The following is a 27,666-nucleotide window of genomic DNA, read 5'->3' as shown; positions in this document are numbered from 1 at the left end:
GACCCCATAGACGGCAGCCCACCAGGCTCCCCCGTCCCTGGGATTCTCCAGGCAAGAACACTGGAGTGGGTTGCCCTTTCCTTCTCCAATGCATGAAAGTGAAAAGTGAAAGTGAAGTCGCTCAGTTGTGTCCGACTCTTAGCGACCCCATGGACTGCAGCCTACCAGGCTTCTCCATCCACGGGATTTTCCAGGCAAGAGTACTGGAGTGGGGTGCCATTGCCTCATCACAATTTAGCAAACCACAATTTTGGTCTTGGTAGATGCACCCAGTACAGCAGGGGGCAGGATTACCTCCTTCTAGAAGCCAAGTGCTTAGGAAACCCCTTCTAACGTTAATCAGAGAGAATGGTTTTCAAGTTAAGCACAAAGATAACTAAAAGAAAAAGCTTTCTCTGAATAGAGATAAGGTAAATTCCCAGAGAATGTGCTGCTGAGAGGAAACATCTTACTTAAAAAACTATCGGTATTCTGTTTGAAAGAGCAATCAGACTTGGTTTAAAAGCGGGGCAGGAGAGAGGCTGGACGTCTAAGGAAGGAGGGCGAAGAGCCGGAAAGAGAGTCGTCAGCTGCCAGAGTGGAAACCTGCTTAGCAGGTAATTTGACGAAATGAACCGAGACGCAGGAGGAAAGTCCCTGTGGCGAATGAAGTCGAGCAAGGGACGAAAGCATAAGACTAACTCCGGATGTTTGGAAGGCCGTGCTGAACCCGGTTTTTTCACGGACTGGAACAATCCCGAACAAGGCACTGGGCGCGGACTCGGAAAACAAGCCTCAGCGGCCAGCCTCCCCGCGCCCAGGGAGTAACCTGCGAAACCCGGGCACGCCCCAGCAGGTGATTCTGTAGGCGTGACGAGTCTGCTCTCTCCTTCCGTGCCTCCGCTGCGGGAAGTAGTCCCCGGCTGCGCCGGCTCCGAAGGAATCTGGGCAGGGGAGCCCGGAGGCCCTCAGAGCATGAGTCCCAGGAGCGGCGGGCGTGCAGCCAATCCCTGGAAAGAGGGCGTGGCTAACTCGGTTCCGCGGATTCCTCCGCCTGTGCTCGCTGTGCTGAGGCAGAGGGAGCCGCCATTTTGGATGCTGAGTCTTGGTTCCTAAGTGCGTCTCTGCCGTTTTTACGTCCGGATTTGGCCAGGTGAGTGGGCTTTTTCAGGGTCGATCGTCTTTGTTTTCTTCCCCACGGTGCGCTCCGGGCTTCTAAGTCCCTAGCCAGGGATTTGGACGACTCTGACGTGGCAGGTGAGGAGAAACAGAATGATCCTGGGTCAGGCCGGAGGTCGGGCCGGAGGGGCTGCGGCGCGGAAGGCCGCCGAAGGCCGGGCTCGGGGGCGTGGCAGGGCCGCGAGCAGCTTGGAGACCGCTAGTCGTGGATATATGACACCGCCAAACTTTCTTGTCTTCCCTGTTTCGAGCCATCTCTACCCCGGGGTGAAGCTGCCGCGGCCTGGGCTTTGGCGCCCGACGCGGACAGGGCCGGGCTGGCGCTCTCGGCCACTCCCCTCACCCTATCTCTTCTGGCCCAGAGAGACTTCGATTCGGTTGTGTCCCTCGTACCCGAGGGAGTCCGCGTCCGAGCCGGGCAGCCTCTCCTGGGCGGCGCGGCCTCCAGGGAACGTACCTGGGGGCCCTGGGCGAAATTGCCCTTTTCTTTAGCGGAAGCAAAACGCGACCTTTGACCCCTTTCGCCGACCCCTTCTTGTCTGACGAGTGGTCTTTTGAGGAGCCTGTGGTCCTGTCCATGCGCCCCTCTTTCAGTTCTCATTGCTCCCCTTCCGCTGTGCTGCAGGTGAGAGGACTGGAAACTCGACGTGCATAAAGTTTTACAAGGATCGGGACCCAAGAGCGCCCGTTTAATAATTAGGTAATAGGAAATAGTCACTTTCACTGTAGTAGTAAAACTGAAATTAAGAGCTGGTCATAGTTTTTCTATTATGCTATAGTATTCATTATTTTTCTAAACTTTTTATTATGAAAATTTAAAGCCAAGGTAAAGACTAATGAATTCCCTTCTCACCCAGCTTCATCAACGATTATTTTCTTGCCAATTTTGTTTCGTTTATACCCCCATTATGTATTCGTTTAATAAAGTAATAGTTAATATATGTGTCGTCGTCGACCCACCAATCCCCGCCCCGCGCAAGTAGTAGCCTTTTTGACTCCTGTACTTAGGAGAAATTTCCACCGGAAATTTTGTTTTTACAGCTTTCTCAACACCCCATCTTCTGGGATAGGAGGACTTAGTAATATCCTTTTATTCGAAAATAAAAGATTGTTTTGAAACCTTAATGTTTATTATATTTTAAAGTCACCCAGTTTCCTAAGTCTTGTGTTACTGTTCTGTCCAGATTGTTTTCGTTCTTCCTATCTTCTTTTGCCTCTGGAATTTCAATGATTGGGAGCCCCAGAATCCCCAATTCTTTATAGTCTACTTAATTTAAGGTTTCATTCCTTTAAAATCATTTCCCTGGTAACTCAGCTGGTAAAGAATCCTCCTGCAATTCAGGAGACCCTACTTTGATTCCTGGGTCAGAAGATGCGCTGGAGAAGGGAATAGGCTAACCCACTAAGTTTTCTTGGGCTTCCCTGGTGGCTCAGCTGGTAAAGAATCCGCCTGTGATGTGGGAGACCTGGATTCGATCACTGGGTTGGGAAGATCCCTTGGAAAAGGGAAAGGCTACCCACACCAGTATTCTGGCCTGGATATTTCCATGACTGTATAGTCCGTGGGGTCGCAGAGAGTCGGACACAACCGAGCGACTTTTTACTTTTCCTTTAAAATCACAATTAAGTCCCAATTGACACAAAGTCTATCCTGATTTAAAAATAGAACTAGAAGAGAATATAAAGAAATAATTTAATATACAGAAAAAGTAGAATACACATGAATACTAACTTCAGCATTATTTTATATGGTAAATATAAAAAAGATTGGGAAATTATTAAAAATGGTTACTCAATGTATTAGGCAGCCATTAAGGTATAATACTGAAGACTAGCAGATATGATGTTAAGTGATAAAAGAATTCACTAGTGATTGGAGTCCATGATTACAACTTTGTAAAAGTATGCCTTAAGAGAAACTCTTTGTGAAAGTATGTCCAACGAATTTTTTGTATTGCTTTTTATATTTTATTGAGAAACAAGATAAAGGTACTGTCATAATGTCTTATGAATTTCAATATTTATAGCTCCTTCTGGAAAGATGGTCTCTGAATTCTGAAGTCTACTTTTCTTGTGAGTTATACATGATACTGCTGGTTTTGTGGTCTTTTATTAAATTTTCAATCTTGGTTAGTTTGGTCACTGATGATTTTAGTACAATTTGAAAATACAGGAAACGACATTTCTGTATGTGAAATGGTTTTAAGAATTGGGCTGTATTATTGTGGAAATGTCTTCTAGCTTGTTTGTACTTTTATGTCACTTATTCATATCTGCAATGCCTAAATCATACCTGAATCTGTTCATATCACTTATAAGAAAGAGGTATTCAGGATAAATAAAATAATACATTTCAAATACAGTTTTCCTATATACTAAAAAATGACTTTCTGTGTACTGTAGACTGTTGCCTCCCTTCCCAGATTGGTTCTTTTGGAGCTACAAGACTCTAAAGTTGGTTTCTTGGGACTTAATGGTTTATTTTGCTATTTTTTGGCTACTTTAAAGTTTTCAGGATTACTGTCTCTGGGCAGCTTCACTAATTTGGGACGCTCTTGTGAGCTGCAACAGTCTCTCCCTTCTCTGTCCAGGGGTAACACGAGGAATGGCCCAATCCATGGTTTTACACTTTCCCTTATTCAGAATGGAGAGTTTATCCAGTTTTAAAAGGCTCCTGAAGCTGGGTAATAAAAGAAGGACTAGATCAGTTTGTTCCAACTTTAAGGACTGGAGTAAAATGAAGGATTTGAAAGAGCCCAGAAGAGAACATGAGGTTGCTGACCAATGTGTGACATAATGGTGATGTAATTAAAATACTGAGAAGTAATTTCACAATCACTAGTTCATAATCCTTTTATAAGATTTATAGTTTCCTTTTTTAATTTTTGGCTGCGCTTGGTCTTCGTTGCAGTACATGGGCTTCTCGTGGTGGTGGCTTCTCTTGTGGAGTGCATGGGCTCAGTAGTTGTGGTGTATAGGCCTAGTTGCCTCAAGGCACGTGGAATCTTCCCAACCAGACCAGGGATTGGACCTGTATCCCCTGCATTGGCAGGTGGATTCTTAACCGCTGGACCACCAGGGAAGTCCCTGTAACGATTATGTTATAGATGTTTATGTGTCTTATAGTTGTTTTTGTGTCACTTACCCCATTAAACTGTGAACTCCATAAAACACTAGGGTATTACTTAAGTGTCTGTTGTCTCCATCTGCTTGGCACAGTACTTGATAGAAGATGTGCATGTGTGCATGCTCAGTTGTATCTGACTCTTTGGGACTCCATGGACTGTAGCCTGCCAGGCTCCTCCAGGCAAGAATACTGGAGTGAGTTGCCATTTACTACTCCCGGGGAACTTCTGGACTCTGGGATCAAACCTAAGTCTCCTGCATTGGCCGGCAGTTTCTTTACCATTGAACCGCCTGGGAGGCCCTGCTTGATAGCCACACTCAAAAATGTTTGATGAGTGGATGAATGGCAGTAAAAATCTTGAGGTACAAAATGAGTTTAGAATAAGCTCTGAATCAAATGACAGTTTTAAATTAGGTATTGGGCAGTATTAGTATGTGGTAATATATATGTGTACTCACATATACATGGTATTTATATATGTTTTTTCCTGTATATAATTATTTGTATATGTATAAAATAGTGACTTGACCAGAATAGTTTATTTACTTTTAGGTTATTCCTAAAATTAGTATTCTGAATCATTCAGGATACAAAGTTGATGGTAGCTTTGGAAACACAAGTTCAAATCCTGAATTGGAAGAATTCCGTGGCGGTTCAGGGGTTAGGATTTGGTGGTTTTACTGCCGGGACATGAGTTGGCTCCCTGGTTGAGGAATTAAGATACTGCAAGCTTCGAGGCAGGGCCAAAAGAAAAAAAAATCCTGAAATGATAATTAAATTGACCTTTTTTATTAGATAAGCTTTGAGTCTAATTTTTTTTTTACATATATTGGTAATTATTTTGGACATGTCCTAAATAAAAATAATAGTTAATACCTTGTGGTTTAGTGTCATTGTTCTTAATGATTAGTTTTTGTAGGAGTCTAATTTCTGAAAGTTGAAAATCCTCAGAACTCAAGTTGACAAAGTATTTTGGCAAATTATTTTCCTTTCCTTAAATCTAAAACAAAACTAGACTCTGTAAGTTTGTGGAACTCAAAAAAAGACTCATTTTTAGTTAAATTTCCTATTAGCATAATAAACGAGTGACAGCTTTGTACTAAGTATTGTACGAGACAGTGTGGGAATAACAGTGGAACCTTAGAAATAGTGTGTGCTTTGAGAAGAGTCAGACATGGCATACTAAAGGCAGCAGCTAGCTTGAGAAGAGCTAAACTGATTACAGCTGAAATCCTCCAGTGAGGTTGAAACAGTTAAAGCAAGGGAAAACAGATGCAAATATATATTTAACTTTTACTTTTAATCCAAAAGATATAAAATATGTAATAATAGAGTATAACCTTTAAAAATTGTGAGCCACTGTATTGTATACTGTAACTTATATTGTACATCAAGTATTCTTCTTCTTTTTTTTTTTTTTTTCCTAAATTAGCAATTGTGGCACTTTAGCTTAGCTGCACTGAGGCATGTGGAATCTTCCCAGACCAGGGATTGAACCTGTGTCTCCTGCATTGGCAGGCAGATTATTAACCACTGGACTACCAGGGAAGTCCTAGTCTTCAGTTTTTAAAAAGTTCATTTATCAGCTAATCTTTATTTTAAAATTGTTTATTTTTGGCTGCGCTGGGTCTTCATTGCTGTGCACTGGCTTTCTCTAGTTGAAACGAGCAGGGGCTACTCTGGTTGCAGTGTGCTGGCGTCTCATGACAGTGGCTTCTCTTATAGCAGAGCATAGGCTCTAGGGCCTTCGGGCTTCAGTATTTGTGGCACGGTGGGCTTAGTTGCCCCACAGCTTGTGGGATCTTTCTGCACCAGGGATTGAACCCATGTCCCCTGCATTGGCAGGTAGATTCTGAACTAGTGGGCCACCAGCTATTAGCTAATAACTTATCAGCTAATCTTTAGATGATTAGACCTTTTCTTTTAGTATGAGTCTGTTGACTGGAGTTTCACTTATTTTTTTGCCACCTTCCAGGGCTTGCAGGATCTTAGTACCCCCACCAGGAATTGACTCTGGCTCTAGTCAGTGAAAAGTGTGGAGTCCTAGCCATTGGACCTCCAGGAAATGCCCTAAAATCCACAAATTTTCATTTAATCCTCATACTAGCTTTTTGAGGTATGTTGTTGTTTTTGGACACTCAGTCTAGTGTCCTCCTCTTTTGTGACTCCTTGGACTGGAGCCCGCCAGGCTCCTCCAGGCAAGAATACTGGAGTGGGTTGCCATTTCCTTCTCCAGGAGATCTTCCTGACCCAGGGATCTTGCTTGGCAGGTGGATTCTTTACCACCTGAGCCATCTGGGAAGCCCTTGAGGTGTGAGGGTTCATGTAAATATTGGTGCTAAGTTTCCTTAAGTGTTTGATAGAATTTCCTTAAGTGTTTAATAGAGAAGCCACTTGGACCTGGATTTTCTTTTGGAATGGTTCTTAATGTTAGATTCAATTTTTGTCATGTGTAAGGGGCAGTTATATTTTGTATTTCTTTTGAGTCGGTTTGAAAAAAAATACTTATTTTACTTTTTGGTTGCACTGGGTCTTCATTGCTGCACTTGGGCTTTCTCTAGTTGTGATGAGTGGGGGCTACTTTTAGTTGTGCTGCATGTACTTCTCATTGTGGTGGCTTCTCTTGTTTTGAAGGACAGGTTGTAGGCTCTTGGGCTTTGGTAGCTGCAGCATGAGGCCTCAGTAGTTGTCACTCAAGGGCCCTAGAGTGCTCAGGCTTCAGTGGTTGTGGTGCACTGGCTTAGTTGCTCCGTGGCATGTGAAATCTTCCAGACCAGGGATCAAACTCATGTCCCCGGCATTGGTAGGCAGATTCCTAGTCACTGTACCAGCAAGGGTGGGGGGGTGGGGGGGTGGGGGGTGGGCAGGAAGTAGAAAAGAATAACTTTATTGCTCTGTCAGCCAAAGAGAGACACCAGGCTTCTGCCTTGAAAAACTGCCCCTCGGACCTTCCTTCTTTTCTAATGTGAGCATTTAAAATTGTGAAATTTCCCCAAGCACTGCTTTAGCTTCACACACACATTTTGATGTTATATTTTAATTTTCACTTTCTTGCAGTTTAAACTTTAAAAAATAATTTCCACTTGAAACTTCCTCTTTGACATGTATATTTAGAAGTATAGTGTTTAATTTACAAGTGTTTGGAGGTTTTCTGTTATCTTTCTTGTTACTGATTTTAGGTTAATTTCCGTTGCAGTTAAAGAATATACCTTGTGTGACTTCAGTTCTGTTTAATTTGTTAGAGCTTGTTTTGTAACCCAGGATGTGGTCTGTGTTCATAAGTGTTCCCTGTGCATTGCTGTGTTGAATGGAGTGTTCTGTAAATGTCAGTGAGATATAGTTGGTTATTATTGGTGTTCAGTTCTGTACTCTTGCTGGTATTCTGTCTGCTAATTTAAGAAATTTCAAAGGGAAATATGTTAAGTGTCCAACTTCAACATATTTGTTGAAGTGTTAAGGATTTGTTTCTTTGTCCTGTCCTGTCTTTTGTTGTTTCTTGTATTTTGAGGCTTTATTGTGCATTCACTATTAGGTTGTTACATTTTATTTTTGAATTCACCCTTCTGTGATTATATAATATCCCTTTGTATCCCCGTTTTTCTTGCTAAAGTCTACTTTGTCTAACAGTATAGCCCCTTCAGCTTTTTTAAAAGTTGAAGTATTATTGATATATAACCTTATATTAGTTTCAGGTGTACAACACAATGATTTGATATTTGTATGTATTGCAAAATGATTACCGCATTGTTTTTGTTGTTCAGTCTCTAAGTTGAGTCCAACTCTTTGCGACACCAGGCTTCCTTGTCCTCCATCTCCTGGAGTTTGCTCAAATTCATGTCCATTGAGTCAGTGATGCCATCAGTAAGTCTATGTATGTCACCATACATAGTTACAGTTTTTTCTTCTTTTGATGAGGACTTTTAAGATTCATTCTCTTGGGATTTCCCTGGCAATCCAGTGGTTAAGACTCTGCATTTCTATTGCAGGGGGTGCAGGTTCAATCTCTGGTCAGGGAACTTAAGATATCACATCCCACATGCCCGGCAGCAGGGCCAAAAAAATGAAAAAAAGAAAAAAAAATTTTTTTTCTTAATAGCTTTGTAATTTGTTGTTGTTGCTCAGTTTTCTCTGACTGTGACCCCTTGGACTGCAGCATGCCAGGCTTCCCTGTCCTTCACCATCTCCCAGAGCTTGCTCAGACTCACTCATGTTCACTGAGTCGGTGATGCCATCCAACCGTCTCGTCCTCTGTCTTCCCCTTCTCCTCCTGCCCTCAATCTTTCTCAGGATCTTTTCCAGTGAGTTAGCTCTTTGCATCAGGTGGCCAAAATATTGGAGCTTCAGCATCAGTCCTTCCAATGAATATTCAGGGTTGATTTCCTTTAGGATTGACTGGTTTGATCTCCTTGCTGTCCAAGGGACCCTCAAGAGTCATCTCCAACCCCACAGTTCAAAATATGTAATACAGTATTAATCATAGTCACCATACCACATTGTACATAACATCCCATGACTCATTTACAGTATTTTATAACTGGAAGTTTGTAATGAAGTGGGTGGAGGGGGTTGAAAGGTAACAACTTTCAGCTTTCTTTTGACTACTGTTTGCATGATATACTTTTTTTCATCCTTTTAACCTTCCTACATTATCGATGTGAGTATAATCTTGGCAGTATATAGTTTGATCATTTTTTGAACCATCTGGTAAGCCTAGTTAACATCTGTCACCATACATAGTAACAATTCTGACAATCTGTTCTTTAAATTGTCATGTTTAGATCATTTCTACTTATGTAATTTTAGCATATTTGAATTTAGGCCTGCCACTTTATTATTTGTTTTATGGTTTTCATTTCTCTTTCTGCTTGCATGCCTTATCTTGGGTTATTTGAACAGTTTAGTCATCAAGTTTAAAATTTGTCCAGCTTTTTAGTCTTTTTTTGATATAGTATGTTTTACTAGTCAATCTAGGAATTATAGTGGACATACTTAACTTTTCACAATCTACTTAGTATTTTATCACTTCTTGTGGAATATATTAATAGAAATATCATGTAGGTCCCTTTACCTTGCTCCCTACCCCTTTATATCATTATATTGTGGTTATCTTATGTATTATGTTTACATGTGTTGAAAAAAACCCATCAGTGTTATTAGTTTTGCTTTTAACTGTCAAATACATTTTAAGAGACTGAAGAGAACAGTCTTCTATTGTATTTACCCAGATATTTGCCATTTCTGTAATGTAAGATATAAATATTTGCCATTTCTTCCTTTATTTTAGTGTTCCAGGTTTTCTTATTAATGTTCCCTCATCTGAGAGTGACTTGTGTGTGTGCTGAGTAGTATCCGACTCTTTGCGACCTAATGGACTGTAGCCTACCAGGCTCCTTTGTCCATGGGAGTTTCCCAGCAAGAATACTGGAGTGGGTTGCCATTTCCTCCTCCAGTGGGTATTTCTGACTCAGGGATGGAAGTTGCATCTCCTGTGTCTCCTGCATTGGGAGGTAGATTCTTTACCACTGAACTACCTGGGAAAACCAGAGAATGACTCATTTCCCCTGTATTTCTGAAGGGTATTTTCACTGGGTATAGAATTCTGGGTTGACAGTTCTTTTCTGGTCATACTTCCTTTTGGCCTCTGTGGTTTCTGATGGGAAGTCTTATTATTTGAATAGGTGATCTATAGGTAATATGTTTTTCTTTGGCTGCTTTCAGTATTTTAAAATTTGTCTTTAGTTTTCAGCAGTTTGATTAAGATGATTCTGAGCATACATTTCTTTGGGATTATTCACTTCAGAGCTCTCTGAGTTTTTCAGTCTGTAGATTTATTTATTTTGCTAAATTTGGACAGTTTTCACCCAATATTTTTCCAAAAGTTTTTGGGTACCAAACTGTTTCTCCCATCCTTCTGATATTCTGATGATGCAATATTAGACCCTTTGCTATTTCTACAGATATCTGAGACTTTGATCACTTTTTTCAGTGTTTTTTTTTAAATCTCTTTTTCAGATTGAATACTTAGTATTAATCTATGTTCAAGTGCATTGGCACTTTCCATTGTCATTTCCTTTCTGCTGTCCAGCCCATAGGGTGAGTTTTTAACATTTTTTAAAAACAGATTTTTTTTATTTTTGATTGTGCTGGGTCTTTAATGCTGTGTTGGCTTTTCCCTAATTGAGGCAAGCTGGGGCTACGCTCTTGTTGCTATGTGCAAACTTCTCATTGAGGTGGCTTCTTTTGTTGTGGAGCACAGGCTCTAGAGCATGCAGGCTTCAGTAGTCGCAGTTCCCCAGCTCTAAAGCACAGGCTCAGTAGTTGTGGTGCACAGGTTTAGTCGCTCTGTGGTATATGGGATCTTCCCAGGTCAGGGATCAAACCCATGTCTCCTGCATTGACAAGCAGATTCTTTACCACTGAGCCACCAGGGAAGCCCCTCTTTTGATTATTGTATTTTTCAGTTTTAAAGTTTGTTTCCTCAGGAATTCCCTGGTGATCCAGTGGTTCTGACTCTGTGCTTTCACTGCCAGGATCTGGGTTTAGGGGCTGGGTTTGATCTCTGTTTGAGGAACGAAGATCTTGCAAGGTGCACAGAGGGCCAAAAAAAACTGTTTCCTCTTGATGTTTTTTGTTTCTTTACTGAGATTTTCTAGTCATTCAAGAGTATTTGCCCTTACTTGTTGCAGTGTTTTCTAAATTTATTTTTTATTGAAGTGTGGTTGAATTGTTGAAATATTTTTACAGTAGCTGCTTTAAAGCCTTTGTCAGTTAATTCCAGCAACTGTATAATCTCAGCATTGATGTATGTTGATTGTTTTTTCTGTGAGTTGACTTTACTGATTTGGTGTATTTCACTCAGTCTGTCCCCACCAGGGATCCTCTTTCTGGCTTCTCAAGACAGGACTAGAGAGTTGAGCTTGTCTTGCTGTTCATACTTTGCTGTGTCAGTGCTCACTTCTGGTTTCAGCCTTGCATCTAGGAAATACCAGAGGGAAAAACTAATAACTCACTGCCACTTTATTGGTGTATCAAATTTGGTCTCTGCTGCTGCTGCTAAGTCGCCCCAGTTGTGTCCAACTCTGTGCGACCCCACGGACAGCAGCCCACCAGGGTTACCCCCGTCCCTGGGATTCTCCAGGCAAGAACACCAGAGTGGGTTGCCATTTCCTTTAGCTTCTATTATTTACTTTTCAGAATCCTCAAAAAGCTGCTCCATATATGCTTTTCAGGATTTGTAGCTTCATTCAGTGAAAGGAATTGAACCTAGAACCCTCCCTGTTCTTTGCTTTTTTTTCTTCTGCTTTTAAAGACTATTCGTGTTGCTATTGGAGAGGGAAATGGCAGCCCACTCCAGTGTTCTTGCCTGGAGAATCCCAGGGACAGGGGAGCCTGGTGGGCTGCTGTCTTTGGGGTTGCACAGATCGGACACGACTGAACGACTTACTTTCATCTTTCACTTTCATACATTGGAGTAGGAAATGGCAACCCACTCCAGTGATCTTGCCTGGAGAACCCCAGGGACAGGGGAGTCTGGTGGGCTGCCGCTGTGTGGTCACACAGAGTTGGACACAACTGAAGTGACTTAGCAGCAGCAGCAGTTGCTATAAGTGTATATAGCTAGTTCATTAATTCTGTTGGCTGGATAGTATTCTGTCACGTTTGTTACATTTTATCTTTCTTTTTGTAATGGAGACTTGGCATTCGTCCACCTCCTTACTACCACAGAATCCATATACCTGTGTCTTCTTGGCTTCTGTACAAATTTCCTTGGGGGTATATGTCCAGGAATAGAATTGCAGGATCCTAAGGTATATGTGTACATTTACTCTTAAGACATACATATTATTAAATACTAATAGGCTAATACAGTTAGAATGTTGATAGATGAATAGAATATTATTTAACCTTAAATGGAAGAAAGTTCTTTGATGTGCTACAACATGGGCTATTGGAGTATGTTAATATTAGTACTCACACACATATATATATGTTTGTTTATCCATTCATGTTTCATTGGACAGATTGTTTCCACTTTTTAGCTATAATAAATAATGCTGCTATGAACATGGGTGTACAAACTGTTTCTTTCAAGAAATAAGATGTTCAAGAGCTGTCTTGAGGATTAATCTTCATTATTTATGCTTTTTTGCCTGTTTCAGTACAATAGAATATTTAGTGTCCTACAGAACCTTAGGGTTGAAAGGGACTTTAGAGATTATATTGTAATAACTTAAATTACGTTCCTGTGTTATTGTAGAAACACCATTTAGCTTAAGTTTTCTAGCTTGGTTATCAAGTCTTAATACAGTGTGAACCAGAGGTTGCTTTGTTAGATCTAGTTTCTGGCTTCTTTGGTCTTGTGTAAAAATCAAGTCTTTGGCTGGGTATCTTCTGTTTTCTCCTCCAAAGCCACATACTTTTTTCTCTCCTCTGATCTATATCCCTGGAGGCTTATTCATGTGTACTGTGTGTGTGGGCCCCTTTGCTTCCTGGCTTCCAGTTAAGGAATAGATGGATCTGCAGGAGGAATGAGGTGCGAATTGTCTGCACTGTGCACCAGTGTAATTCTTTGCTGGTGGCCCTTTCTGGATAGCTACCTTCCCCAGGTTCCACTTCTTCATCTTGCCCATTCAGGCCTAGATGTATTTATGGTTCTGGGGCAATGCATTATCCTTTGTTCTTTTCTTTAAATGTTACCCACATCTTTATAAGTAGTATCTTTATTGAATTCTCCTCACTTTAACCAGGTGTGGATACTGTGTGTTTCTAGTTGGTACCCTGATTGTTAGACTCCTTTAAAGGGGCCTTATGATTTTACTTTTGTAAATCTGAAAGATGTTATTCCTGAATCATCAGATTAGTAATTTAGGTTTATTTTTATCTACTTTCTGTAGTAGGTTTACAGTAGGGTTTTGAGGGGAGAGAAAGTCTCTCCTCACATTCCCAGCCAAAAGACTCACTGTGAAATATAGACACCTCTTCAGGATTTTCAACTTCCTTTGCAATGTTGGATTTATATTTGTAGCATAAAACATTCAGTTCCTCTTTCAGGGAATTTTAGCACCTAAGTCTCTGATCATGTGATTGATTGGGTTCCTTTTGTTCCCATGCTTTTTGAGCATGGTCCCAAACTAGCATTTGTAGATGTTGACCCATCTTTGACAAATATGTGAAATAGAGGTGTCTTTATACCCTCCAGAGTTTCTTCATGTTACTAAAACTACACTTTATTACCTGTCTCTTGGTGTTGTGTCTTTCAGTGTCTAGCCACTTTAGTTACCTATTCTGATGATGTTTACTGAGGAGTTAACATTTTACTTTTCTAAGGAGGCAAATGAATTTATATTACTTGCTTTTTGATAGAAATTCCAAATTACATCTGAGGTAGATTTGGTTTTAGTGTTAGTGCAAATTCCTTAGATTTGAAGAGTTTACATATAGGTGTTGACTAAAAAATATGCACAACTTGAGAGTTGCTAGTTAAGTTTTATTTGGAGCAAAATGATGACTGCAGTCCAGGAGATAGCACCTCAGTTCTGAGAGACTGTTCTAAGGAGGCAGGAGGGGAAATGAGGCTATGAACAAGTTTGTATCACTCAACTGAATTCATTCCTTTCACATGCACCTCATCTACCCAGGGCTAAATTGTTTCCTTGTTCACCTGAAGGAGTGGCAGATGGCTGCTTTTTTGCATCAACCGCCCCCCCCCCCCCCCAGCAGTCACCCTGGGGGGGGGGGTGGCAGCATCTGTTGGATGGCAGTTTCTGGAGCCCTCATTCGCATTTGGAGGCCAGAAATCGCTGATGGCTGTGACATTTCTTATTTATTGATAGGGCAGGAAGTATTTTCATTTCCTATCTCCTCCCCATGGCAATAGTTCTCTGTATTCTTGCCACCTCTTCTTAATCTCTTCAGCTTCTGTTAGGTCCATACCATTTCTGTCCTTTATTGTGTCCATCTTTGCATGAAACTATACAAAAAACTATACAAAAAAGATCTTCACTACCCAGATAATCACGACGGTGTGATCACTAACCTAGAGCCAGACATCCTGGAATGTGAAGTTAAGTGGGCTTTAGAAAGCATCACTACAAAGCTAGTGGACATGATGGAATTCCAGTTGAGCTATTTCAGATCCTAAAAGATGAGGCTGTGAAAGTGCTGCACTCGATATGCCAGCAAATTTGGAAAACTCAGCAGTGGCCACAGGACTGGAAAAGGTCAGTTTTCATTCCAATCCCAGAGAAAGGCAATGCCAAAGAATGCTCAAACTACTGCACAGTTGCACTCATCTCACACGCTAGTAAAGTAATGCTCAAAATTCTCCAAGCCAGGCTTCAACAGTATGTGAACCATGAACTTCCAGATGTTCAAGCTGTATTTAGAAAAGGCAGAGGAATCAGAGATCAAATTGTCAGCATCCACTGGATCATGGAAAAAGCAAGAGAGTTCCAGAAAAACATCTACTTTTGCTTTATTGACTGTGCCAAAGCCTTTGACTGTGTGGACCACAACCAACTGTGGAAAATTCTGAAAGAGAGGAGAATACTAGACCACCTGAACTGCCTCTTGAGAAATCTGTATGCAGGTCAGGAAGCAACAGTTAGAACTGGACACGAAACAACAGACTGGTTCCAAATCGGGAAAGGCTGATACACGTCAAGGCTGTGTATTGTCACCGTGCTTATTTAACTTATATGCAGAGTACATCATGAGAAACACTGGGCTGGAGGAAGCACAAGCTGGAATCAAGATTGCCGGGAGAAATATCAATAACTTCAGATGTGCCAATGATACCACCCTTATGGCAGAAAGCGAGGCAGAACTAAAGAGACTGTTGATGAAAGTGAAAGAGGAGAGTGAAAAAGTTGGCTTAAAGCTCAACATTCAGAAAACTAAGATCATGGCATCTGGTCCCATCACTTCATTGCAAATAGATGGGGAAACAATGGAAACAGTGACAGACTTTATTTTCTTGGGCTCCAAAGTCACTGCAGATGGTGACTGCAGCCATGAAATTAAAAGATGCCTACTCCTTGGAAGAAAAGCTATGACCAACTAGACAGCATATTAAAAAGCAGAGACATTACTTTGCCGACAAAGGTCCATCTAGTCAAAGCTATGGTTTTTCCAGTAGTCATGTACAGATGTGAAAGCTGGACCATAAAAAAAACTGAGTGCTGAAGAATTGATAGTTTTGAACTATGGTGTTGGAGAATACTCTTGAGAGTCCCTTGGACGCAAGGAGATCAAACCAGTCAATCCTGGTTTGGAAATCAGTCCTGAATATTCATTGGAAGGACTGATGCTGAAGCTGAAACTCCAATACTTTGGCTACCTGATGTGAAGAGCTGACTCATTGGAAAAGATCCTGTTGCTGGGAATGATTGAAGGTGGGAGGAGAAGGGGATGACAGAAGATGAGATGGTTGGATGGCATCACCGACTCAATGGACATGAGTTTGAGTAAACTTCGGGAGTTGGTGATGGACAGGGAGGCCTGGCATGTTGCAGTCCATGGAGTTGGCAGAGTCGGACATGACTAAGCGACTCAACTGAATTGAACCCCATGGTGATAAATTTGACCATATTTGGGAGACATTTCATGACCTTTTTTTTTTTTTTCGTCCCATGGTGCTGGGAGGCTCATCCCAGGTCAGGGAAAACATCTTCGTTGATATGTCACTCCAGGTGTTAATTTCCTAATCAATGGACTTAGGCCCATTTATACATAAAAAAAGAGTCTCTGTATATAGGATCCAGGAGTTATTTCCCTTGTTGCCTCTTCCCATACCTAGAATCACACTATTGCAATTATTCTGTGTTATAAATGTGATCTATTTCTTCAAGATGTTCCATTATCATTAATTTGGATGAAGGCCTGATTGTGCATCATATAGTACAGAAGACTGCAATCTTATAAACACGTTACAAGTAATAACAGTTAATAACGTGATTAAAGTTTCAGATAGGGATTTAAGCCATGAGCTTTCAGAACCAAATCATCTTCCTAAAACAGCACCCATTAGAGGATTCATCTGGTATATAAACAACATTCAGTTTGAATTATAGCACAGGTGCCCCTTGAGATGCTGTAAGGATAGTAAGGGCCATATGATTTTGTAAGACAGCTTTTCTTATCACAGAGACCTCAATTTCGTGGGCTAATAGCCTGGTTGCATTAATCATTTAATGCCCTTTGAGTGAATTTTGGTAAGGCTTCAATGTGAGAAATAACATTCTCCACTCCTACGGAAGGTGGAAAAATAGCTGCTAAGTGATCATACCAGTGAAATAGAGATCTCTTGGTCCATCAAGTTCGTATTGATGGTAAATTTGCTGGAGTCATATCTAAGTTTGTACATAAGTGGCCTTGAACCAGGGGAATCCTAAAGTATACCTTCCTAGCCAGTCTGGTGGAAGCCAGGGTCATAGATTGGACCCACAAAGCCATTTAGTTCTGTTAGGTGCCAACCAGTGTATTTCTGGTCTTCTAACCCAATCTGTTCCATATCAATCTCTGTCTTTTACGAGAAATGGTATATTGGCAGTTTTCATAAGACAGCCTAATTTTCTAGTGCTATTAGGTTGATTATCTTTGGTATGATTAATTGTTCTCAGCATAAGGGTAGCCTTTAGGATAAACGACCATAGCCTGGTATTAGCCAGATAAACCCATCCCATAACTGAGGAAGCATCTTTCTTAATAGTCTAGAGTTTACTTTTTCTCTTTTTTTGACTAGGATTTAGCCTGTTGTTCTTATTGAGCTTGAGTAACCTTAAGGGAAAATTCATATTTATGGCCAGGGTCAGAATAAATATGTTTATTTGGCCAAATGAGTTGGTCTTATCTAATGATTATCAGTAGTAGCCCAGACAGAGCTATAATTCCTTTCTTCTAAAATAAACTTTTTAAGAGTTAGCCAGTCAGAGCCTTGGAGGGGAGAAACCCACCAAGGTAAACTGGATATAGGTAATTGACCACAACCCAACAGTATGATTGATTTATAAAATTTGCATAAGATCATGCCCATGATACAGAGACATTTGGTTCATGTGTAAGAGTCCAAAAACCAGGAAGAAAATGTAATGAAAAATTGTATGAATCAGATCCAGATCTTGGATCAGCTGTCTACTTCTTATGTCGTCATCTTCACTGAAGAATTGATGCTTTCGAACTATGGTGTTGGAGAAGACTTGAGAGTCCCTTGGACAGCAGGGCGAGCAAATCAGTCAGTCCTAAAGGCAGTCAACCCTGAATATTTATTGGAAGGACTGATGCTGCAGCTCTAATAGTTTGGCCACCTGATGCAAAGAGCCAGCTTATTAGAAGAGACCCTGATGCTGGGAAAGGTTGAAGGCAGGAGGAGAAGGGGATAACAGAGGAAGAGGTGGTTGGATGGCGTCACTAACTCAATGGACATGAGTTTGAGAAAGCTCCTGGAGATGGTGAAGGACAGGGAAGCCTGGTGTGCTGCAGTCCATGGGGTTGCAAACAGTCAGACACGACTGAGTAACTGAACAACAATGGCCTGGGGCATATCTTGTGGTTTTGTTTATGGTTTTATAATTAAACAAGCCTGCTTCATTGAACACTGTTCCAATAGCTTTTTTTAACTTACAGTGGCCTCCCAAAGGTTCTTAAGTTTCCTTCTCTATTTATAGTCCCCTACTGGGACTTCTACAACTACTTGTGTAACTATCTTCTATCCCTATCACAATTGTTTATTTAGATTTTGAATTCAGATGCACTTAGATTCTATTCTGAACTCTTAACCACTTAGTTGCTGGCTGATCTTGGGCAAGTCCCTGGTAGAGTAAATGACAGCCCTAGTTACTTTTTTTCTGCCTGTCTTTCTGCTTCCCATCTATCTCTGGTTATGAATGCCTTCAGAACAAGGATACCGTATTGATCTAGGCAGCACCTGACATCTTCTAAGTTTTGAATTGATGTTTTCAGTTTAGGATTATGAGGCAGGTGGCATAAACTGTAATTAATGTCATACTTCAACTGTACTGAACTTGTGTTTCTCATAAAACTTCTTGTTCTCTCTGGTACCTGGATTTTAGATGCATCACTCCCTCTGCCCGAGACAGTCACACCGTGTTTTTACTTTATGAATTTTGTTTGTCCTTCAGGACTTGGCTTAGGCTTTTCCTTCTCCGTAGAAAGAATTCTTTAACATCCCTGAGTAGGTTACATGTCTTTTCTGTAGAGTGGGTTTCTTAATCGTGACACTTGACATTTTGGGCTAGATTTTTTTTTTTTTGTCTGGGGCAGAGGCATGGTCCTGTTCACTGTAGGATGTTAGCATCTCTAGATGCCTACTGTATATGCTAATAGCATCTTCTCCAATCATAACAACCCAAAAGTCTTCATTCATAGCCAAATGACTGTAGGCAAAATCATTTTCAGTTGACAACTCCTGTAGAGGTAAAGTTCTTAGCAAATAGTATTGTAGTTGCCAGATTTTCTTAGCTGTTTTTTCCGGTAGAATGTAAGGTTCTCTGATCACAAGGATTTTTTTGTTTGTTTGTTTTAATCTCCAGCATCTAGCCATTGTCTGTCATAATCAGTAATATTTGTTAAATGGATTGAACATAATTTAGTATAATGGATCCCAGATATTTACCATTGTAAACTAGAGCTTGAATTCAGTGAAGGATGAAGGATTCTGAAGGGCAGTTTCACAAAAGGAAGATAGTGGGTATTGGTTTATATACAGGCGGACATACCATTCCTAATGTTCGTCCTTACATTGGGCATCTTTTTTGATTTGTCCTTTGGTTACTTTGTTAGACCTAGCTTTTTCCCCCCATCTTTAAAGATGTATATTTATTGAAGTATAGTTGTTTCAGGTACACAGTGTTTCAGGTACACAGCAAGGTGATTTGGTTACACAAATACACATATATTATATTTGAAATTGTTTTTCATAATAGGATTTTATAAGATATTGAGTATAGTTCCCTATGCTGTACAGTAAACCTTTGTTGCTTTTTGCATAGCATAACTTTTAAAATTAAAAATCTAGCATTCTATTCCTGCTAACTCAAACAGGTAGAATCAGAACATCGTAATTTTTAGTTAGGCAAAAATTCATAAGTATTCTATCTAATATATATATTATACATATGTATATGTATACAAAAGCTTTTCTATTCATCTCTGTTCTTTAGTGCTTGTAGGTCTTTGGTGAACCTTTCTTATCAAGCTTCACTTGATAAAGGCTTGAGAAAGAACATCAAAAAAAAGATGGAGAAATTGGAGAACATAAACTAAATGAAATGGAAGCACTGAATATGAAGTAGAAAAAGTGAAACAAACTCAATAAAAGATAATCATATACCAGTTGTTTTAAAACATAACTGCTCATTAGAAACATATCTGGAGCTCTGAAGAAAAAAAGCAATACCTGAGCATTTGTATTTTTCAAAAATTTCAAGATAATTTTGATACGTGTCTGGATTTTAAAAAGTGATTATAGATTTTTCTGTTAGATCCTAGTTTTGGTGATATATTATTTTTCTGTTAACCAATCTTGATAAAATAGTATTAAGTGAGTAATAGTTACATAATCACAATAGTAAAAGATGTTTATCAGTTTTCACAATCAATAGCCAGACAAAAAATAAAAGATAATTACAATTGCAAGCCATAATGGGAACATGATTAACTTTAACAATATAAAATCAGATCAGATCAGTCACTCAGTCGTGTCTGACTCTTTGCGACCCCATGAATCGCAGCACACCAGGCCTCCCTGTCCATCACCAACTCCCAGAATTCACTGAGACTCAGTCCATCGAGTCAGTGATGCCATCCAGCCATCTCATCCTCTGTCGTCCCCTTTTACTCCTGCCCCCAATCCCTCCTAGCATCAGAGTCTTTTCCAATGAGTCAACTCTTCTCATGAGGTGGCCAAAGTACTGGAGTTTCAGCTTTAGTATCATTCCTTCCAAAGAAATCCCAGGGCTGATCTCCTTCAGGATGGACTGGTTGGATCTCCTTGCAGTCCAAGGGACTCTCAAGAGTCTTCTCCAACACCACAGTTCAAAAGCATCAATTTTTCAGCGCTCAGCCTTCTTCACAGTCCAACTCTCACATCCATACATGACCACAGGAAAAACCATAGCCTTGACTAGACAAACCTTTGTTTGTCTTAACAATATAAAATAATTACATACAATTTTGGGGGGGGATCAGGCAGAGTGATGTGTGTGGTAAGTGAAGTGCATACATGCACATGTTTTCATTCACCCAGTCAGCCTCTGTCTTTTGGTTGGTGCATTTAATCTATTTACATTTAAGGTGATTATCTACATTTAAAGTGATTATCAATATACATGGTCTTATTTCTTAATTGTTTTGGGTTTATTTTCTGTAGGTCTTTTCCTTCTCTTGTGTTTCCTGCCTAGAGAAGTTCCTTTAACATATGTTGTAAAGCTAGTGGTGCTGGATTCTCTTAACTTTTGCTGTCTGGAAAGCTTTTGAATTCTCCATCAAATACGGAGAGTCTTGCTGGGTAGAGTATTCTTGGTTGTAGCTTTTTTCCCTTTCATCACTTTAAATATATCATCTAATTCCCTCTGGTTTGTAGAGTTTGTTGAGAAATCAACTTGATAGCCTGAAGGGAATTCCCTTGTATGTTATTTGTCATTTTTCCCTTGTTGCTTTTAATATTTTATCTCTGTCTTTAATTTTTGTCAGTTTGAATACTGTGTGTCTTGGTGTGTTTGTTAGGTTTATCCTTCCTGGGACTCTCTGTGTTTCTTGGACTTGACTATTTCCTTTCCAATGTTCAGGAAGTTTTCAGCTGTTATCTCTCCTAATATTTTCTCAGGTCCTTTCTCCCTCTTGTGTCCTTCTGGGACCTGTTTAACGCGAATGCTGGTGTGTTTAACGTTGTCCCAGAGGCCTCTTAGGCTGTCTTCATTTCTTTTCATTCTTTTTTCTGTATTGTTCTATGGCAGTGATTTCCATCATTCTGTCCTCCAGGTCATTTATCCGTTCTTCCGACTCAGTTATTCTGCTGTTGATTCCTTCTAGTGTATTATTCATCTGTTTGTTCTTTAGTTCTTGTACATCTTTGGTAAATATTTCTTACATCTTCTCAATCTTTGCCTTTATTCTTTTCCCAAGATCCTGGATCATCTTCACTGTCATTATTCTGAATTCTTTTTCTGGAAGGTTTGCCTATCTCCACTTCATTTCGTGGTTTTTCTGGGATTTTATCTTGTCCCTTCATCTGGGATATACCTTTCTGCTTTTTCATCGTGATTAACATTCTGTAATATAGTTTTTGTTTTAGCCACTGTGAAAGTGAAAGTGAAGTCACTCAGTCGTGTCCGACTCTTTGTGACCTGTGGACTGTAGACCACCAAACTCCTCCGTCCATGGGATTCTCCAGGCAAGGATACTGGAGTGGGTTGCCATTTCCTTCTCCAGGGGATCTTCCCGACCCAGGGATCGAACCCAGGTCTCCCATATTGCAGGCAGATGCTTTAACCTCTGCGCCACCAGGGAAGCCCTTAAATACAAGAATACAGTCTCTCCTGTAGAGACACAGAACTTCAGATCCAAGTACTAACATCAAAGATTTCAAAGGGAGGAAAGGAAGCCAGGTTGAAAGAAGAAGGGGGAGGAGGCAGGAGAGGGGATACTGTGCTTATTCTATCTGCCCTCTGATTGATGAGGCTTCAAGAGGGCGGGACTGGCTATGGGAAAAGTAGGTCTTGCCCAATAAAGCTTTAATCCAATTATCTGCTGATGGGTAGGGTTCCTTCCCTCCTTTGTAGTTGTTTGGCCTGCAGGTCAGTGGGTTCTGTCATTGTTCAGTTGTTGTTGTCCAACTCTTTGCGACTTCCTGGACTGCAGCACGCCAGGCTTCCCTGTCCTTTACCATCTCCCAGAGCTTGTTCAAACTCATGTGCATTGAGTCGGTGATGCCATCCAACCATCTTGTCCTCTGTCATCCCCTTCTGCCTTTAATCTTTCCCAGCATCAGCGTCCAAAGAGGAGGCTCTTTGCATCAGGTGACCAAAGTATTGGAACTTCAGTTTCAGCATCAGTCCTTCCAATGAATATTCAGGAGTGATTTCCTTTAGGATTGACTGGTTTGAAGTTCTTGCTGTCCAAAGGACTCTCAAGAGTCTTCTTCAACTCTTCAGTTCCAGAGCATCAGTTCTTCGACACTCAGTTTTCTTTATAGTCCAACTGTAGCTTTGACTAGACAGATCTTTGTCGGCAGAGTAATGTCTGTGCTTTTTAATAGGCTGTCTAGATTTGTCATAGCTTTTCTTCCAAGGAGCAAGTGTCTTTTAATTTCATGGCTTCAGTCACTGTCTACAGTGATTTTGGAGCCCAAGAAAAGAGAGAAATAGTCTGTCACTGTTTCCATTGTTTCCACATCTTTTTGCCATGAAGTGATGGGACCAGATGCCACGATCTTTGTTTTTTGAATGTTGAGTTTTAAGCCGGCTTTTTCACTCTCCTCTTTGACCTTCATCAGGAGGTTCTTTAATTCCTCTTTGCTTTCTGCCATAAGGGTGGTGTCATCTGCGTCTCTGAGGTTATTGATGTTTCTTCCGGCATTTCGCGTGATGTACTCTGCATATGAGTTAAATAAGCCTAGTGACAATATACAGCCTTGATGTATTCCTTTCCCAGTTTGGAACCATTCCATTGTTCCATGTCTGATTCTAACAGTAACTTCTTGACCTGGATACAGGTTTCTTAGGAGGCAGGTAAGCTGGTCTATTATTCCTATCTCTTTAGCTATGAAAGGGTTTACACCAAGGGGGACCTCCCCGTGCCCCTATCCCTGTGGTCAGCCCCTGCTGACCCACATCTCCACAGGAGGCCCTCCTCCACTAGCAGTTAGTTTTGGTTCAGTCTCCTGTGTGGTCACTGCCCCTCTCCTCTGGGTCTTGCTGTGTGCAAAATTCTGTTTGTGTCCTCCAAGACTGGAGTCTCTGTTTCCCCCAGTCCTTTGGAAGTCCTATAATCAAATCGCACTGGCCCTCAATGCCAGATTCCCTGGGAATTCTCCAGGCTGGGAAGCATGATGTGGGGCTCAGAACTTCTTTGGTGTTATTGTTCTGCAGTCTGTGGGTCACCCACCTGGTGGCTATGGGATTTTATTTTATTTTGATTGCACCCCTCCTACGGTGTTAGACCTAACATTTGTTTGGATGTTGGGATTGACTGATGGCTCAGTGGGTAAAGAACCTGCCTGCCAATGCAGCAGACACAGGAGATTCGGGTTTGATTCCTAAGTCAGGAAGATGCTCTAGTGTAGGGCTTGGCAACCGACTCCAGTATTCTTGTCTAGAGAATCCCATGGACTGAATAGTCTGGTGGGGTACAGTCCAAAGGGTCACAGAGTTGGTCTGGACCGAGTGACTAACACTTTTGCTCTTCACTTTTTGTTTGGATGTTACGTTTTGAAGTTCATGTGTCCCTAATTAATAGAAGAAATAGTGCTGATAGAGAATGCATAGTGGTCAATGCACAGTGTTATACCCTAAAGTCTTATGGGTGATACAGGAGTGGTTTTATTGACTGTAAATCATCTGTTCAGCAAAAGTCTTGGTAAATAATAGCCTTCTGTTGTCGAATTTATTTTATTTTGGTTTTTGTTCTTAATTTTAACTGAAGTATAGTTGATTTACAGTGTCAGTTTCTGCTGTACAGCAATGTGATTCTTGTACATATACTTTCTTTTTTTAAAATTCTTTTCCATTATGGTTTATCATAGGATACTGAATTTAGTTCTTTGTGCTGCACAATAGGATCCTATTGTTTATCCTTGTTGTTGAATTTTATATTAATACATAGTTTTTTTTTTGTTTTTTTTTTTAGCTTTTTACCCCTTTGTATATTTCTTCGTGAGTCGATATTAATGATATTTCTGTGATCTTTGGCTGTAGCTTTTTCTAAAGGTTAAGACTTAGGAGGATTTGAGGACTTAAGGTGGTAATATTTTTGAATTTGGATATAAATTTGATAATCTCTTCTTATCACTACCTTTGTGTTTTATGGGAGAGTAGGAGGCCTTCCTGGAGAAGGCAGTGGCACCCCGCTCCAGTACTTGCCTGGAAAATCCCATGGGCAGAGGAGCCTGGTAGGCTGCAGTCCATGGGGTCGCTAGGAGTCGGACACGACTGAGCGAGTTCACTTTCACTTTTCACTTTCATGCATTGATTGGAGAAGGAAATGGCAACCCACTCCAGTGTTCTTGCCTGAAGAATCCCAGGGACAGGGAAGCCTGGTGGGCTGCTGTCTCTGGGGTTGCAGAGTTGGACACGACTGAAGCGACTTAGCAGCAGCAGGAGGCCTTCCTGCTTGTTTTTTTATCACCTTACTCCTATGCCAGTACATAGATTAGATACTCATTTCATCCATCACCAAGTTCTTTCATCTCTGTGTTCAAAACATCTCAGTGCAATCACTTCTACCATTACTGCTGACTATCCCATCCTAAGCTGCTTTCATCTTTTGTTTGGACTGCTCTAATAGCCTTGTCCTTGGTCCTCTTAACTTCCATTATTATCCTCCCCCAATCAGTTCTCCACACAACAGCCAAATGACCTTTAAAAAATGTGAGTCACATGATGTTATTTATCTGAATTTAAAAATTACTCTGGTTTATAATGTGAAATAATTCACTATCTTACTGGTCTTAATTCCTGAACTAATTTTGACTTGAAAGTAATCACCATGCTTCTTATCTTTTCCCAGGAGGAACAACACAGCATGCTGGGCTCTGGATTTAAAGCTGAGCGTTTACGAGTCAATTTGAGATTAGTCATAAACCGTCTTAAACTGTTGGAGAAAAAAAAAAGTGAGTAGTGCATGCTTGCCTTACATTTTTTTTTCTAGAATACATCGTTGAGTCCTAGCACCCTATTATTGGCTCTTTCAGGCTAGCAGTCTGAAGTCTTAGGGATCCCATATCCTCTAAGTTTTGGGTACATTTCTGCTGTCTTTTGTGACTAGTTAGACTGAGTCACTTTGTAACAGGGAAAGGGACATACTCTTTCTATGGAATAGATAAATGACTACACAAACACTATTCTATTCTATTCTATAAATTCTAGAATAGATGAGATGAGACTAAGTTTGCTAAGGAAGAGTGAGCTAGGATATAGTAGAAACACCGACTTTTTTCTTTTGGGGTGGATGTCTGCCTGCAGGCCAGGGCCCATGTACTACTGCTGTGTGACTGGAATGGGATTTGTGCTTTAGCGGAATTGGCCCAGAAAGCAAGGAAAGAGATTGCTGACTATCTGGCTGCTGGGAAAGATGAAAGAGCTCGAATCCGAGTGGAGCACATTATTCGAGAAGACTACCTTGTGGAGGCCATGGAGATCCTGGAACTGTACTGTGACCTGCTGCTGGCTCGATTTGGCCTCATCCAGTCTATGAAGTAAGCTGTTTTGTCCATTTTTTTCCTTCATCAAGGTGTAGTTGATTTCGGAAGAAAATTCACGTATTTAGTGTGTGCAAGTATACAATTTGATGAGTTTGGGCATAGGCATATATATATACCTGTACACGTCATCTTAAGTTAAAAAAGCAGTTGTCATCTCCAAAAATTTCCTTGTATCCCTTTTTTTTGATAACATAAGATCTGCCTTAAACTGTTTAAAAAAAATTTTTTTTTTTTTTTTAAATTTATTTTTAGCAGCTTTGGGTCTTTGTTGCTGTGCATGGGCTTTGTCTAGTTGTGGCATGCGGGGCTGCCCTCTAGTTGCGGTGCTCCGGTTTCTCTTTGTGGGGGCTTCTCGAGCATGGCCTCGAGAGCTCGTGTGCTTAGTAGTTGTGGCACACGGGCTTGGTTGCTCCGTGGCTTGTGAAATATTCCAGGACCAGAGATCAAACCTGTATCCCCTGCATTGGCAGGTAGATTCTCAACCACTGGACCACCAGGGAAGTCAGTTCTTAAACATTTTTAAGCACTCAGTACAGTACTATTTAACTGTAGGCACAGTGTTATTCAGTAGACCTCTAGATCTTTTTCATTTTGTAGAACTATAATGAAGTAAGGTATTTTGATTTGAAGATTAAATCAAATCACCTCTGGAATTTGAGAAAGGAGTGTTACTGGCCTCTTCCTGTGTGTGGGGAGCTAGCACTCAGGGACTACCACTTCATGTACCCAATGATGTTTTTCCTCCTGCTCACTTGAAGGCCTGATCTCAGTGTAGACAACTATTGAAAATGTGGAATCTGAAATCAAGAGGCCTGAATTTGAGCCTTGGCTCAACCATTTGCTGACTTTGTGACCATGTGCTGGTTTCTTGGTTTGAGATTTTCCCCCAAAATTGGATGACAGAAATGTCTATAAGCCTAGAGTTATTGTGAGGATCCAGTGAGATTTGTGGTTCATACGGTAAAGATTCTGCCTACAATGCAGGAGACCCGGGTTTAATCCCTGGGTTGGGAAGATCTGGAGAAGGCAATGGCAACCCACTCCAGTATTCTTGCCTGGAAAATCCCATGGATGGAGAAGCCTGGTAGGCTACGATCCATGGGGTCGCAATGAGTCGGACACAACTGAGCAACTTCACTTTCACTTTTCACTTTCAGTGAGATTTGTGAGATCGCCTTAGAGGAGGTTATCAAGTATGTGATACAGATGGGGTTTTGTTTGTTTGAAAGAATATTAAATTTTACTGATTTCCCCCTCCCCCCCCCCCCCCCCCACCTTAATTAGGGAGTTAGATTCTGGTCTGGCTGAATCTGTGTCTACATTGATTTGGGCTGCTCCTCGACTCCAGTCAGAAGTGGCAGAGCTGAAAATTGTGAGTACAACCAGTTTCAGTGATGCAGTAGTTTTTCCTGTTGTTACGTTGGTTTATATATGTCACTTCTGCTTACTTGGCCAGGTTATTTTGTACCCTTCTCATGCTGCCTTTGAAAAAGGCTTTGTGAAATGGTTCATAGAATGGAACTGTTCATAGAGTAGCACAGTGTTTTCCAAACTTCAGTAGTTTTTCTAAGAGGCAAAGTTACATATAACCTATGTTTTTTCTTAAATTACTTTTATTGTAATGTCATTTAAGTATGTTTTTAAACAACTGTAAGTCAGTAAAGTTGCAGTAATATTAAGGGAACAGATGTTTTGTTTCATTCATTTATTCCAGAAATATTTATTGAGTCAATGTTGTGCATTACATGGCTACTGAGAGTGCAGTGGTGAGTAAACTGTGACACCAGCCTTACTCTTGTAGCTTAGAGTCTGGCGGAAGAGACAGACATTAACTGAAAAATTACCTGCCACAACATGGATATGGTACTGACTGCTCAGGTACAAATTCAGTCATTTTCACCTATTTTCTACGTCTTTGCCAGTTATTCACTTGGATATTGTCTCA

General features: G+C 40.8%; 1 protein-coding gene across 3 annotated transcripts in view; it reads left to right on the top strand.

The window, feature by feature from the left end:
* Positions 1-889: 889 nt before the first annotated feature.
* The window catches only part of IST1 (IST1 factor associated with ESCRT-III), a 39,323-nt gene continuing 12,546 nt past the window's right edge, over positions 890-27,666 (top strand). Inside the window, exons 1-4 of one of the 3 annotated variants that reach the window (XM_019978960.2) lie at positions 890-1,132; positions 25,028-25,130; positions 25,535-25,715; positions 27,006-27,093. In XM_019978960.2, coding sequence (XP_019834519.1) covers positions 25,043-25,130; positions 25,535-25,715; positions 27,006-27,093 — 357 coding nt within the window. In that variant the 5' untranslated portion in view covers positions 890-1,132; positions 25,028-25,042. Of the gene's footprint in view, positions 1,133-25,027; positions 25,131-25,482; positions 25,716-27,005; positions 27,094-27,376; positions 27,600-27,666 lie in introns of those variants that run through there. The other 2 variants (XM_019978962.2, XM_070770853.1) reach the window with 2 other exon arrangements.

This window comes from Bos indicus, chromosome 18 (genome assembly GCF_029378745.1).
Source record: "Bos indicus isolate NIAB-ARS_2022 breed Sahiwal x Tharparkar chromosome 18, NIAB-ARS_B.indTharparkar_mat_pri_1.0, whole genome shotgun sequence".
Lineage (NCBI taxonomy): Eukaryota > Metazoa > Chordata > Mammalia > Artiodactyla > Bovidae > Bos > Bos indicus.
Note: the sequence above shows the minus strand (reverse complement) of the source record. Positions and strands in the feature narration are given on the sequence as shown.